General features: G+C 35.4%; 1 protein-coding gene across 3 annotated transcripts in view; it reads left to right on the top strand.

The window, feature by feature from the left end:
* FAT1 (FAT atypical cadherin 1) overlaps window positions 1–2739 on the top strand; it is a 170871-nt gene extending 168132 nt beyond the window's left edge. For 2 of the 3 annotated variants that reach the window (XM_074228791.1, XM_074228792.1), the window contains exons 27-28: window positions 9–44; window positions 1274–2739. In XM_074228791.1, coding sequence (XP_074084892.1) covers window positions 9–44; window positions 1274–1902 — 665 coding nt within the window. In that variant the 3' untranslated portion in view covers window positions 1903–2739. The remainder of the gene's footprint in view (window positions 1–8; window positions 45–1273) is intronic. The other variant, XM_074228793.1, reaches the window with a different exon arrangement.
* Window positions 2740–12849: the final 10110 nt, after the last annotated feature.

The following is a 12849-nucleotide window of genomic DNA, read 5'->3' on the forward strand; positions in this document are numbered from 1 at the left end:
GTCTAAAGAATCTTTCGCTGCACCTGACCTCACCAAATCAAAAGGTGACTTATGCATGCAGTTGTTTATTGGTATTCACTCAAAAATGTTATGTAAATAGAGTTTTGACATGAATACTGATTTTATTTCACTTTTTTTACTTTATTTCTTACATTAAATAGATATACCATTCATTAAATATACAACATTCATGACTTTTTTTCATGTCTTTCTAAATCAAGATGAAAAGAAGACACATTCAAAGAGCTTACAATTTAATAGCGAACCTTTGACACACAAACAACAAATAGTCTTCATTCAGTTTTACTTTGTATAATATAAAGTAGGGTTGCAATAGGAATAAGGGAGAGGGGAGTATCTGTTTTGGGATTTGGGTTCTTTCAGCAGTATTAGAAAATTCTTCCTCTACTTAGTGTTTAGAGAGTTCTCTGGATGCTTTGAGGTATACACAAGACATGATTTGCCCCGGGCCAGAAGGCCCAGCCTTTGAATGTGATAGAATTTGAAACCCTTTCTTCCTGATTGTGAAGATGGATGTCTTGATCCAGGAGATCCTAGTGGGGAATAAAGGGTCTATGGAGAAAACCTCTAAAAGAAGTAGAATCTTACTAGGAAGAAATGAGAAAAGAATGGGTTTGTTTTGTGTTTTGCCCCACTCTAGGAAACTGGCTTGCTTGCATGTACAAAAATAGTAGTCATTATTCAATATGTTGCACATTTTAGATTTTTTTTCAATTTAACATCCATCATTTTAAAGATTGACTTAAAGGTTTTTAAGTATCTAAATAGGCTGCTAAAGTAATGATGAAATTTTACTCAGACATTAGATATTAAGCCAATTATTCTTCAAAATTAAATAAATTTATAACTGAATTAAGATGGATTTCACAAAAAAGTGGTTCTAGTCCTGAAATTTAGTTTGTAGTAAGCATGTTGGATTGGATTTGTTTGTTTGCTTCTGAATATTTTTTATACAATTCAATTTTTAACACATTGCTTATCTTAAAATTATTTTCTTGGCTGTTGTATATTTCCATAAAAAAGCTAACTTTTGGAAAATATACTTACTTGGTGCTTAGTATGCTTTTTCATCACAAAACAATTGCATTTGGGTAAGAATCAGTTGTCCCCAAGAAATTCAGTTCACTTAAACAAATTAACCTAAAAATAAAGCATGTCTTAATACTAAACTGTCTAGTTTTCTTCAGAGTGTTTATGAGAAAGAAATGCTAAAACATCTCATTTCACTTTATACCATTTTTCTTCTTCTTAGGGTATCACTGGGATACTTCTGATTGGATGCCAAATGTTCCACTGCCAGATATACAGGAGTTTCCCAATTTTGAAGTCATTGATGAGCAAACCCCTCTCTACACAGACCCAAGTGCAATCGATACAGACTATTACCCAGGAGGTTATGACATTGAAAGTGACTTCCCACCTCCCCCAGAAGATTTCCCAGCACCCGATGAACTTCCACCATTGCCACCAGAATTCAGTGATCAGTTTGAACCAATACAACCCCCTAAAGACATGCCTTCTACAGTTTGTAGCTTGGGCTCTTCCACAAAAAGTAGGCAGAGGTTCAACTTGAACCAGTTCCTGCCCAGTTTTTATCCTGTAGATATGTCTGAACCTCAGAAGTCAACGGATGGAGAGAACAGTAGTTGTAGAGAACCCTTCAGCCCTTATCCTTCAGGGTATAACAGAGACTTCCAAGCACCCACCGTCGACAGCATGTCCATGTCTGTGTATGCTTCCACTGCTTCATGTTCTGATGTGTCGGCGTGCTGTGAGATGGAGTCAGAGGTCATGATGAGTGACTATGAGAGCGGAGAGGATGGCCACTTTGAAGACGTGACCATTCCTCCCCTGGATCCACCGCAGCATACAGAAGTCTGACACGCAAATTCTGGGGGGAAAAAAGTGCCTGGACATTCAAGAACTTCTAGACTAGATCACTATCCTTGAAGATCTTCATTTTCTTTGCAGCAAAGCTTGGATGCTTGTTTTCTATGAGCTAAACTGGCATGGCTGCCCTGGATCACGCAGCTCATTTCCACATGTCACCTGGGTTCCATTTCCTGACCTACTGTGTATGATTGGATGAACTTAAGATTTACATTGGCCGTGCCATTTTTAATTGTTTTTTTTTAAATTTACATTGTCTTATGTTAAAGTGATAAAAGCAAAACTCAACCAGACCTCATCACCATTTTAGCATGATTCATCTAGATTTCATTCATTAACTTTTTGATGGTGTTTTTTTATTTGTAAATGTTATGTACAGATTTGTTTTTAATAATTTTAATTAGATTTTATAGATATTTTGTCAGTTCATCATCCACCAGAGGGCTGATCTTGATTATCAGACTTTTGCAACATATTCACTTCCATCAAGGTTCAAATTTTCATGAAAACATTTCACCATATTCTTGCAATGCTAGCTGTATATAGAATGAATGGAGACCTGGTGTTTTCTGGGTCAGACACAGTACATGGAGATGTCTTAAATGGGTTGCTGTATTTTAGAATTAAATACATTTTTCCCTTATTGGAAAGTGTAATGGGGACCTTCTGCATACCTATTTAGAACCAAAACTACCATGACACAGTTTTTATAGTGTCTGTATATTTGTGATGCAATGGTCTTGTAAAGGTTTTTACTGAAAACTACCATTAGCCAGTCTTTCTTACTGACAATAAATTATTAATAAAATACTTGAGTTTTATTGCTTACTTTCTCTATTTTACTCCTTTTCAGGTTATAGTGGTTGGGATTTCTTTTAGTTTTTAATTTTTTTTTCCTCCCCATTCCCTAAGAAGAACTCTTTTTCTTTCATTCTTCCAGATCCAAGCCAAGCCTATTGGAGAGGGCCAGCAGCTGGCAATATGTGGCTATCTGATAACATTCCCAGTTCTAGCAGAATGATTTAGGTAGGATAGGCTAACCCAATAATGTTCAGCTGTTGTTCTTGTCCTCTGTTCTTGAAGAGGACCATGACATCAGGAAGGTCATGTCTTGACTTGCAAATGAATTGGATCTTAGGCAAAGTCAGTAGCTTCACTCTCTTCTGAAACCATCTGGGTTTATGACAAGATAGTGGTCAGGAAGCCTAGGGATGACCCCATCTCTCAGTCAGTGAGGTAGAAGCAAGCTTCTCTTACATCTTCATTCTCATGATCAATTAATATTTCCTGATATAGTCAAAGTGTATCCATCTTTTCTACCTTAGATATATTTCCTGGATAAAGCACCTACAAGTATTCTACCACTTCCTTTTGAGTGTACCTCCCAATGGGATATTTTGATTTGTCATTCTGCCATATTTTTTGATTCATGTAGAATCAGTGTTTGCCAGAAATTAGACAAGGCACTTATGATTCATATACATATATATATATATATATATATATATATATATATATACATATCCCTTGACAAATATTTCATCACCCTTCCACTAAGAATGCTATGTGATTTTTTTTTAAATCTTCAAGTAGTCAAAATTTGTGGGGGGAGCAGGGGAAGGATTTCATAATACCCATAGACCTCTGATAGGAATAATTGGAAATATTCCCCTTCAAAGATTTATGTGATCCAATAGATTGTAAGCTCCTTGAGGGCAACAATTATTTAATTTTTAGTTTTGTATCCAGAATGCCCAACAGAACAGTAATTATATAATGAATATTGGTTAATTAATTCATTTCACCAACCCCTCTAACTGGAGATTTCTAGCCTTTCCATATCCTATTTAAATGGTCTTGATGAGTTTTTGTGCCTGGGGGAAAAGTTCATCCTTTGGAGGCTAGCCTTCTGAAGATGAGCCATCCTAGGCAAGCTCTCAATATACTATCAACAAATTCAGTAAATACTTAATGAAGCAATGTGCTAAAGTAGATAGTGCACTCTGACACAGACGTGTGACCCTGGGCAAGATACTTAACTTTGAGATGCAGGTATATTGTATTCTAGGTATTAGAGGGGCTCAGTCTACATCTGTGGAGAGAATTCTGCAGCCCACAAGATTCCCAGGGAGATGAAATCAGCTTCTATACATGCTTGCATTAGCTAGGGATTAAACAGGCTCCTACAAAAGCCTTTCCCCCTTGATCAGACCTATGGAGTCTGCAGATATGACTCCTTAAGAACCCAGAGCCAACTCTACACCAGGAGGACATTAGTGAAGCTACTGGTATTACATGTATCTTCTAACCTGGCATGAGATCCATCATTGACTAAGAATATCAACTATTACCTAACATCAGAAACTTTATACAATGGAAATGGTGCCACAACACAGAATTGGAGAGGCACATCCCATGATGTATCTTTATAAAGATACAGAAAATGGAGTTCTTGATCACTTATATCCAACTCTACATCTTGTTGAGTCCTAGGAAAGTTAGGCTGATCTTTATGCTCTACATTTTCATCTTCCCTAGTTAACTGCCTAGATAAAAAACTTCAGAAGGTTCAAACATGCTCTGACTTTGCCTCTGCCAGTGTTTCTAAATGTCACTACATCTAGATACTGTTGCCTTTTACAAAAGGTAAGAGAATTCATTTGCCATTTGCCATTCTCTGGAATGTGTTTGTATGGACCATCTTGTTATTGGAGACATTAATTTCCTGCTAGCTCAGAAAAGGATGACTATTTATTAAAGGGATGAGAGATTTATGTATTGAATGCCCATTAGGAAATATGTACCAACCAAAGGAGCAATTGAACTTTTCAATAGCTATTTTGGTCTTGCTCAGTTTATTTTATATTTTCTCAAGTTCTTTTCTAAAATAGGGGATTTTTTTCCTGTCAAGAGTAAATTTAATTTTGCTAATAAAAACTAAATGTGAGGAGGTATGACAGGAGAATAGAGTTATCATTCCTGTGCTGGAAAAAAATGAGGCAGTCAGTTTTTGTTTCCCATTTATCTTTGAAAACTATTAATTCTTTCAGGTAATTTTCTTATAATGAAGCAGAAACACCAAAGAACCTTACTGATTTCAGTCAATGAAATGTCTCTGGGTACTTAGCAATAGCTGCAAAATAGTGAAATTCCATGCTTGATTGATTTTATTCTTTAAATCCATAGTAAAACTGGAAATACTATTGAGCCTTGTTGCACAGTGTATAAATCATGAATTTTGAGTCAGGAAAACCTAAGTTAAAAATTTTCTTTAGACACTTATCTATGACTTCTCTGTATCTCAGTTTCCTCATCTAAAAATGGGGATAATTATAGCTCCTACTTAACTCACAGGGTTGTGAGGATCAAGGTAATTAATATTTGCCTTACTTTGCAAATTGTAAAAAATTGTTTCTCCTAGGTCATACCATAAGGAAAAATAATTTCAAATCAGATTTTGTCAGAATTCCTGGCAAATAATGGAAAATATGAAAAGAAAGTCAATGTTACTGGGGAGATCTATTTGTCATTTTCAAATATAACTACCAAAATGTTTGAAGTGGGTGACTAGAGGTCTCTTAATTCAAGACTTTTAGAACTTGGGTTTTATCTTGATAATTTAAAAAAATCTTGATATATTTATTCTATGTGTTTACACACACAACTTCTTTGCGGGTGATCCAAGGATAGTTTCAAATGCTGAAATTGAATTAGGATATGTAACTAATATGCCCTCACAAAAGATTTTCATTGATTATTTGTAAAGAAGCTTAGTAGTAAGAATTCTTAAGGTGAAAATCAGTAGTGTGGCTAGCACTGATTGGGAAGAAGTGATCTAGTTCTGGGAGAATTTAATCTGAAGAGAATAAGAACAAATGCTAATTGGTATAAATAGGGGAAAAAAAGGTTGTCTAAATACAATGAGGAGATAGGGAGGGGATAGAGAAGCCCAAGGACCAAGATTACCATTCATAAAGGTGGGTACATTCACTAAGTTTGCAGACTAGAAATATAATTTAATAAGTGAGAGAAAGGATAAGGAATACCTATATGCTTACAGACAATGTCTCATTTTCCTAGGAGGAGAAAAATAATTGAATTAAGCTCACCTGCACATTGGGTCACTCCTTCAATTATCCTTCAAACTAATTATAATAAAATTAAAAAACAATGCTTATGTGATGAAATTGACTTATTAGGCAAGTCCACAGAAACAAACAGCAAAAACATAATGAAGGAAATATCTTAAATGTAGCATTTTTAAGAATTCAAAATAAAATTGCCCAGAAGTGGAATAAGAAGAGGAAAGCTGGTAGTTCAACAGGATGTTATGGACATCATGATGTTTAATTTATTTAGAAATATACTCACCAAGCTCTGGAGGTTCCATGTCAAAAAAAAAGTGCAAGTAGCTATGAAGAGACAACTTAGGTTAGCAGAAGGTTGGAGTAAGGACAGAGAGGGAATCATGAACCTCACTGAGCCAACATATGGTAGGAAAATTTTATATATAGGAGTTTTTAGCAGTAACAGAAAAAAAGTGAGCAAAAGATTGGATTGAGAAGAATAAAGGAAAAAGATGTTTTAGGATAGAGGAAATCAATCAAACAAACTGCAGCTACAGAGACAGAACTGCAAACTAGACAAAAGAAAAATGAAACAACCCAGATATTTTGGAGAAAGGCTAGAATCAATTCGATGAGCAATACAAGCTGTATTAGATATCTATTGCCAGTTTAAGAAAAGAAGGTCTCTTTTTAAATATATAGGAAAAAAATAACTTAAGACCCTTAACTACTATTTGAATGAATAAACTACAATGAGAAGAGAGTGGAGATATAAAGTTAAAAAACAAAACCTGACATTGCATTTCATAAAGAAAAAAAATGCTTGAAAGATAAAGATGTATACAGTTACAATAATTCCCTTGTTTGACCTTTAAACCACTTCACAATATGGCTCCACCTTATTTTACACATTCTCCTTCACTGTTCAGGGACATGCAGCTAGAAAGTATCTGGGGATATATTTGCACTCAGAGATTTCTGGTTACAGTCCTAGTGTTCTATTCACTGAACTGCTAAATAGACTAGATAAATTTCATATTGTATAATTTATTCTTGATAAATCCACACTAGTCATGTTGGCCACCTCTTTCTAAGTAATCCTAGGGCCATATACAAGCACTTAGAAAGAGCTGACCAACATGACCAGTGTGGATTTATCGAGAACAAATTAGCACTCAGTTCTATTCAATGAGCATTTCTTAAACTCTAACTATATATCTGTCTGGCATTGTCTTAGGTTCTGGACAGGCAAAGACAAAATAGGTCATCCTTTCAGTGAGCTCTCAATCCACTGTGGAGATACAACATATCAATATATTACATATATATGTAAGATCAACAGAAGTGAGCTGTGACAAAATAATCAGGCTTTCCCTAGGAGGTAGCACAATAGCTTCCTTGAAAGAAAATGTGTAGGGAGTCATGGAATCAGTCTAGAAAAATAGGCTAGAGTCAGATCATAAAGGACTTTAAATGCCAAGTTAATGAGTTTCTATTTTATCCTAGAGACAATTAGGACCATTGGAAATTCTTGAGCAAATGAGTAGCCCAATCGTTAACTATCATCTATGAAAGTTAACATCTTTAGAGGGAATTCAGTTAGAAACTGATACTTCCAAGGGATAAACTCACTGGGGCTCAGAGTTAGTGCTGAGAAGCCATAGTAGTAAATCTGGTCCATTTAGTCATAAGTCACACACACACACATGTATTATGTTTCTACTGCATTGGAAGCATTAGATTGAGTTCCAGGGTAGATAATGAGGTAAATGAAAAGCCTGAGAGACATAGTTTCTGGGTAATTAATAATTGATTTTTAATTAGTCTAGCTGATAATAAATTGATAGTCAAAGATCTCAGTAACCAAAGACAAAAACCATAGAAATACCTGAATGCTTAAATATCTTTTAAAAAGGCATCCTTGACAGGTGAAAACCACCATGATTGATAAACAATCAGTGAAAGAGTAGTTACATTAATAAGGATGTAGCCAAAGCATTCAGCTCCTCCTGCTAAGAATATGACTTGATTGTGAGTATTGACAACTTCTAGCAATCTGAACAAAGGAATCCATCTCTACCCAGACCATTCTGGTTGATTTTCTCCTTCATAAGCTGAGTCTTCCTAGATCCTACTAATATGGTCTTATTTCCTAAATGTAAGATTAAATTCTGTTTGTAGGGTCTTCTAGTTGGGTGGGATCCCATCCAAGATTGCAGAGCATGTATTTTAGGATTTGAGCAATCTCATCTACCAGCAATGTCCTTCAGAGACTGACTGATTGATCTACAGGGCTTGGTTCCTAATGAAGAAATAGAAGGGCAAAACCTCAATCCTAATTTAATATTAGTTATTAGTATATTAGAAAAGCAATCATTTCTCTCAATTAAAAAGGTTAAATAAAACCTTGCCCCTGCTCCCAAGGAGTTTGAATCCTAGTAGCAGAATTAGATATCGGCACAGATTATTGAAGCACAAAAACACATGATAGAGTATACAATAAGTCTCTATTTGAGATGTCCATTTGAGGAATAAGGAAATGCTATCTGAAAGAGGTGGTATTTGTACCTTAAAGTTTAAATTTGAGTTCAACAGAAGAAGATGGAAAGGGAGGACATTCCAACAATAAAGAGTAAGAGAGAGAACAGATCTGGAGGTACAGATTGGAAAATTATCTGCATAGTTGGAGCTATGAAAGTGAATGAATTGGAGCCAAAGACAAACCCTTGAAAAATACCCACATTGTTTTTTTCTTTTTTATTCTCACATACCTAGCACAATTCCTGGCAATTCGTAGTCTTTAATAAATATTTGCTGATAAAATCCACAAAGGGGACACTGAAATAATTAGAGAGAAGGACCACTGAACAGTATGAAGACTAGAGTTAAAGGGGTAAAGAGAATCATTTGGGATCAATCATGTCAAGAAATGAAGAGAAATTAAGAAGGTTGAGAAGTTCAGAAGAATGAACATTGGAGGGGTTACAAGAGAAGGAAAACTTTGTGTTGATAAAGATTGGAGGGCATGGGGGAGGGAAGAACTTTGGACTGGATGATGTGAGAAAGAGGTGGAAGCAGAAACTTAATGGAAAGGTTGTGAATAAAGGGTGGATAATGAGGTAGTAGAAATGTGTAATGACAACTTTTCCCAAGAAGTTTCACTGTAAAGAGGAAAAGAGAAAAATGAATCATAGCCAGTAAGGATAGAAGAGTGAAGAAAAAAGCCTTTTTGGTTTGTTTTGTTTTTTGAATTACAGAAAACTGAAAATACTAATGATGATAGACAACATTCATATGTGCCATACTATCTTATTTGAGCCTTATGGTAACACTGTGTGCTAAATGCTATTATTATAACTGGGGCAACTAAGTAGTGCAGTGAAGAGAGAACTGACCTTGGAGTCAGGAGGATGGGAGTTCAAATTTGGCCTCAGACAACTGACACTTACTGTGTAACCTTGGACAAGTAATTTAGATTGCCTGATTACCTCTCCTCCAGGGCATTTCCAATCATTCTGTTTCATATCTGGCCAGAGGACTCAGAAGACTCTGGAGGAGAAAGTGATGTTGGTGACTAGCTTAGCCTACCCTTACTCAAATTCAATTCATGTGCTTGTCATGGCATCACCTCCCTGATGTCATGGTCTACTTTAAGAATGAAGGGCATCCTAAAAAAAGAATGAAGGACAATCATCACTGCCTCATTATTATACCTGCTTTACAGATGGGGCAACTGAGGCAAACAGAGGCTAAGGGACCTGAGACACTAAGCAAGTAAGTATCTGGAGGCCAGATTTGAACTCAGGTGTTTCTAACTCCAGTTCATTCATTGCACCACCTAGCTGCCTCTTTATATTTATATGCCAGCAAGTTAGAGTTGCCCTAAAGTAGAATGGAGTGCCTTGAAAGGTAGTGAGCTCCACATCACAGGAAATTTTCAAGCAGAGAGTCTGTATTTAACACTTTTGGTAGGGATTGGATTAGTTTACAACTAAGATCCTATTCAACTGGGAAAATTACTGCTTTCAAAGAATATCACGTTCAATACATTGGGCCTTTTTACAATAGAAATTATGTAGTCACATACAGTCAGTGTGGCACACTGCTATTACATGATCCACCTTTTCAAAGATTGAGGAAATAAAACCCTTGATCACTTGTAGCCATCTCCAAAAGCAGTCAAACTCAGAAAAGTCAGAATGACCTCTGAGTATTCCTTGAATCCCTTTTTTGAAACCCAGTAAAATACCTTCAGAAGGTTTAAGCAGTATGCTCTGACACTGTTTCTTTCAGAGAGTTTCTAAATGTCACTTCACCTGGATGCTGCTGTTGCTGCCTTTAAATGATGAGTAAGAGAGAATTCATTTGCACTTTGCCATTTTCTGCAATGTGTTTGTATGCGACAGCCATTTCTTGTTATTGTAGACATTAATTTCCTGCTAGCTCAGGAAAAGATGGCTCCATTTAAGAGGGGAGAGAGATTTATGTATTGAACACCCATTAGAAAAATATATGCTAGACAAGAAATAATTGAACTTTTTGAACCTTATTTTGGTCTTGCTCAATTTGTTTTATATTTTCTTAAGTCTATTTCTGAATTGCAGAATGTTATCTATCAAACAAGAAAGGTATATTTAATTTAGGTGACAAAACTAAATAGGAAAAAGGTTATCATGGAAAAATAGAACCATCATTCCTCTGCTGGGGAAAAATGAAGCAGATGTTAAGCTATATTTTTCCACCTGTTTATAAAGGAGGTATCTAAAGGAGCTATATTAATTCTTTCAAGACACTCTTTAATATATTGAAGGATATTATGTTACTAATTGGCATTCTATTATTTTTAAAAGGAGTATATATAATATGAGGACTATTGTGCCAATGCTCCTAGTTGGTTCCCTGATTTCTATAGTGAATAGGAGAGGGTATATGTTAAGAATAATCAGTGACTAAACCAGGAAAGAATCACTCACTCAGAACACTCTAAAGGGAGAGGACAAAGTCTGTCTTTCTTTGCTTCCTTTGAATACACTTCCAGGGATTCTTTCAGTTGTCCCTTGGGTTTACCAGTGAGAAGTAGATTTTTTTCCCCTTCCACTCTCTAGTAATAGCTACAACAGCTATTTGTATATGGAAATGAGAATATGTTCTCAGCTAGATGATATCAAGTTTTGTCTATTCTTCTTTGGATTTCTTTCCCTGAGCCCAGCTGAAAATGGCAGCTCTGAGGTGGATGTTTTTAACTTTGGCATCTGCCTCTTGAACAGGATAGGTCAGCAATTCAGTTGCTGACCTCTAGAAAGAGATGATTCCTGAAAATACTGCTTTTCTCGGAGGAGATGTACCCCATGGACAGGAGAATTCTATAGATAAATTTATTCCTTCAGTGTATAAAAATTTGGGGCCCAAGAAGAGAAATCTCACAAGTGTCTGGAGGGTATGTAAGTTATGTTTATGAAAAATCCCTTCCTGTAGAGACTTTGAATGATTATATCTACAATACTTTGGTCTTTAGGAACAAATATAGGAACAAAAGTTTTAGTGGTGTGGCCAGACTGGTGTGGGGGTAGGGTTATACTAATTTATACAGACAATTACCTCTAAAACCAATGAGCTCTACAACTCCAGATCTGTTATATTTTTTCAATTCTCTCATCTTTATCAAACATTCCGCATCATTGTGCAGCAGACTTTTATCCTGGATAATCTTTTCTCTGTAGATGTTTTCTGACACCTCTCTCTCTTTTGATTCTCTGCCAGGACCATCCCTTCTCAGTCTTCATCTTCCATATTATATCCCCATTAGGTACATTATGATTGTACCCTAAGGTCTTGTTCTATCTTTCTCCATACTCTTTCATTTAGTAACCTTATTATTATCTTTGAGTTTAGAATCAACTATATATCAAGGATTCCTGAATCTAAACATCCAGGCTGAATCTCTCTCCTAAGCTCCCGCTATTGATTTCCAAGTGCCCATTAGATGATGCCCTTTGGTCAATAACTGGTTGCACAAGGTAGTATATGTAGTATATGAACATAATGGAATACAATAATGACTTGAGAAATGATCACAATGAAAAATGCAAAGAAATTTTAGACCTGCTGAAATCTTCATAACAATTTAAGTATAGCTAGAAGAACAATTGGCAATATAACCATGAAAATGGAGAGGGAAAAAAAAATTTAAAAACTTAAGCAGACTTAATACAGTGAGCAATCATGATTTCAGAGGTCTGAACAAAGTAAGCTTAAAGTAACATGCCTCCTCATTTTGGGAGGGAGAGCATATACCAGAGGTATTGAATGAGGCAAACATATTAAGACATGACCAATTTGTTGTTTGGTTTTTCTTAATTGTACTTGCTTATTACAAAGGAAGATTCTTCAAATTGGGGGGTGGAGTTTTTGGAAAATAATGAAGATGTTTTTAAAAAAAATAAAAAGGCCATCTGTGAAATATTTTTCAAGAGAAATTACTGTGTTTTTTAAAAAAATCTCAAAAGTATTTCCTTTTTAAAAAAAATTTATTAGTCTAATAATCAGCCAACAGTAAAAAAATTTCCTATTAACCTTTCTTAGCTATTTTTTCTTTTGTGCATTTTTGCTGCTTTGTTAATACTTGACTTTTTTCTTCTTTATGATTTTCTGTATAACTGTCACTTCTGCATAATAATCCTCCTTCAAACCTAAGCAATTACTTCTCTTTTAGAAATAAATAGTTAAAGCAAATCAACATGGTGGCCATGTATGAAAATTTATCTTTCATTTTGCCATTCAGTTAATCACCTCTCTGCCAAGAAATAGGAGACATTTTCTTCATGACTATTCACTGTATTTATTAGAGTTTAGCATTTTTTTTAATTTTGCA

This window comes from Macrotis lagotis, chromosome 3 (genome assembly GCF_037893015.1).
Source record: "Macrotis lagotis isolate mMagLag1 chromosome 3, bilby.v1.9.chrom.fasta, whole genome shotgun sequence".
Classification (NCBI taxonomy): Eukaryota; Metazoa; Chordata; class Mammalia; order Peramelemorphia; family Peramelidae; genus Macrotis; species Macrotis lagotis.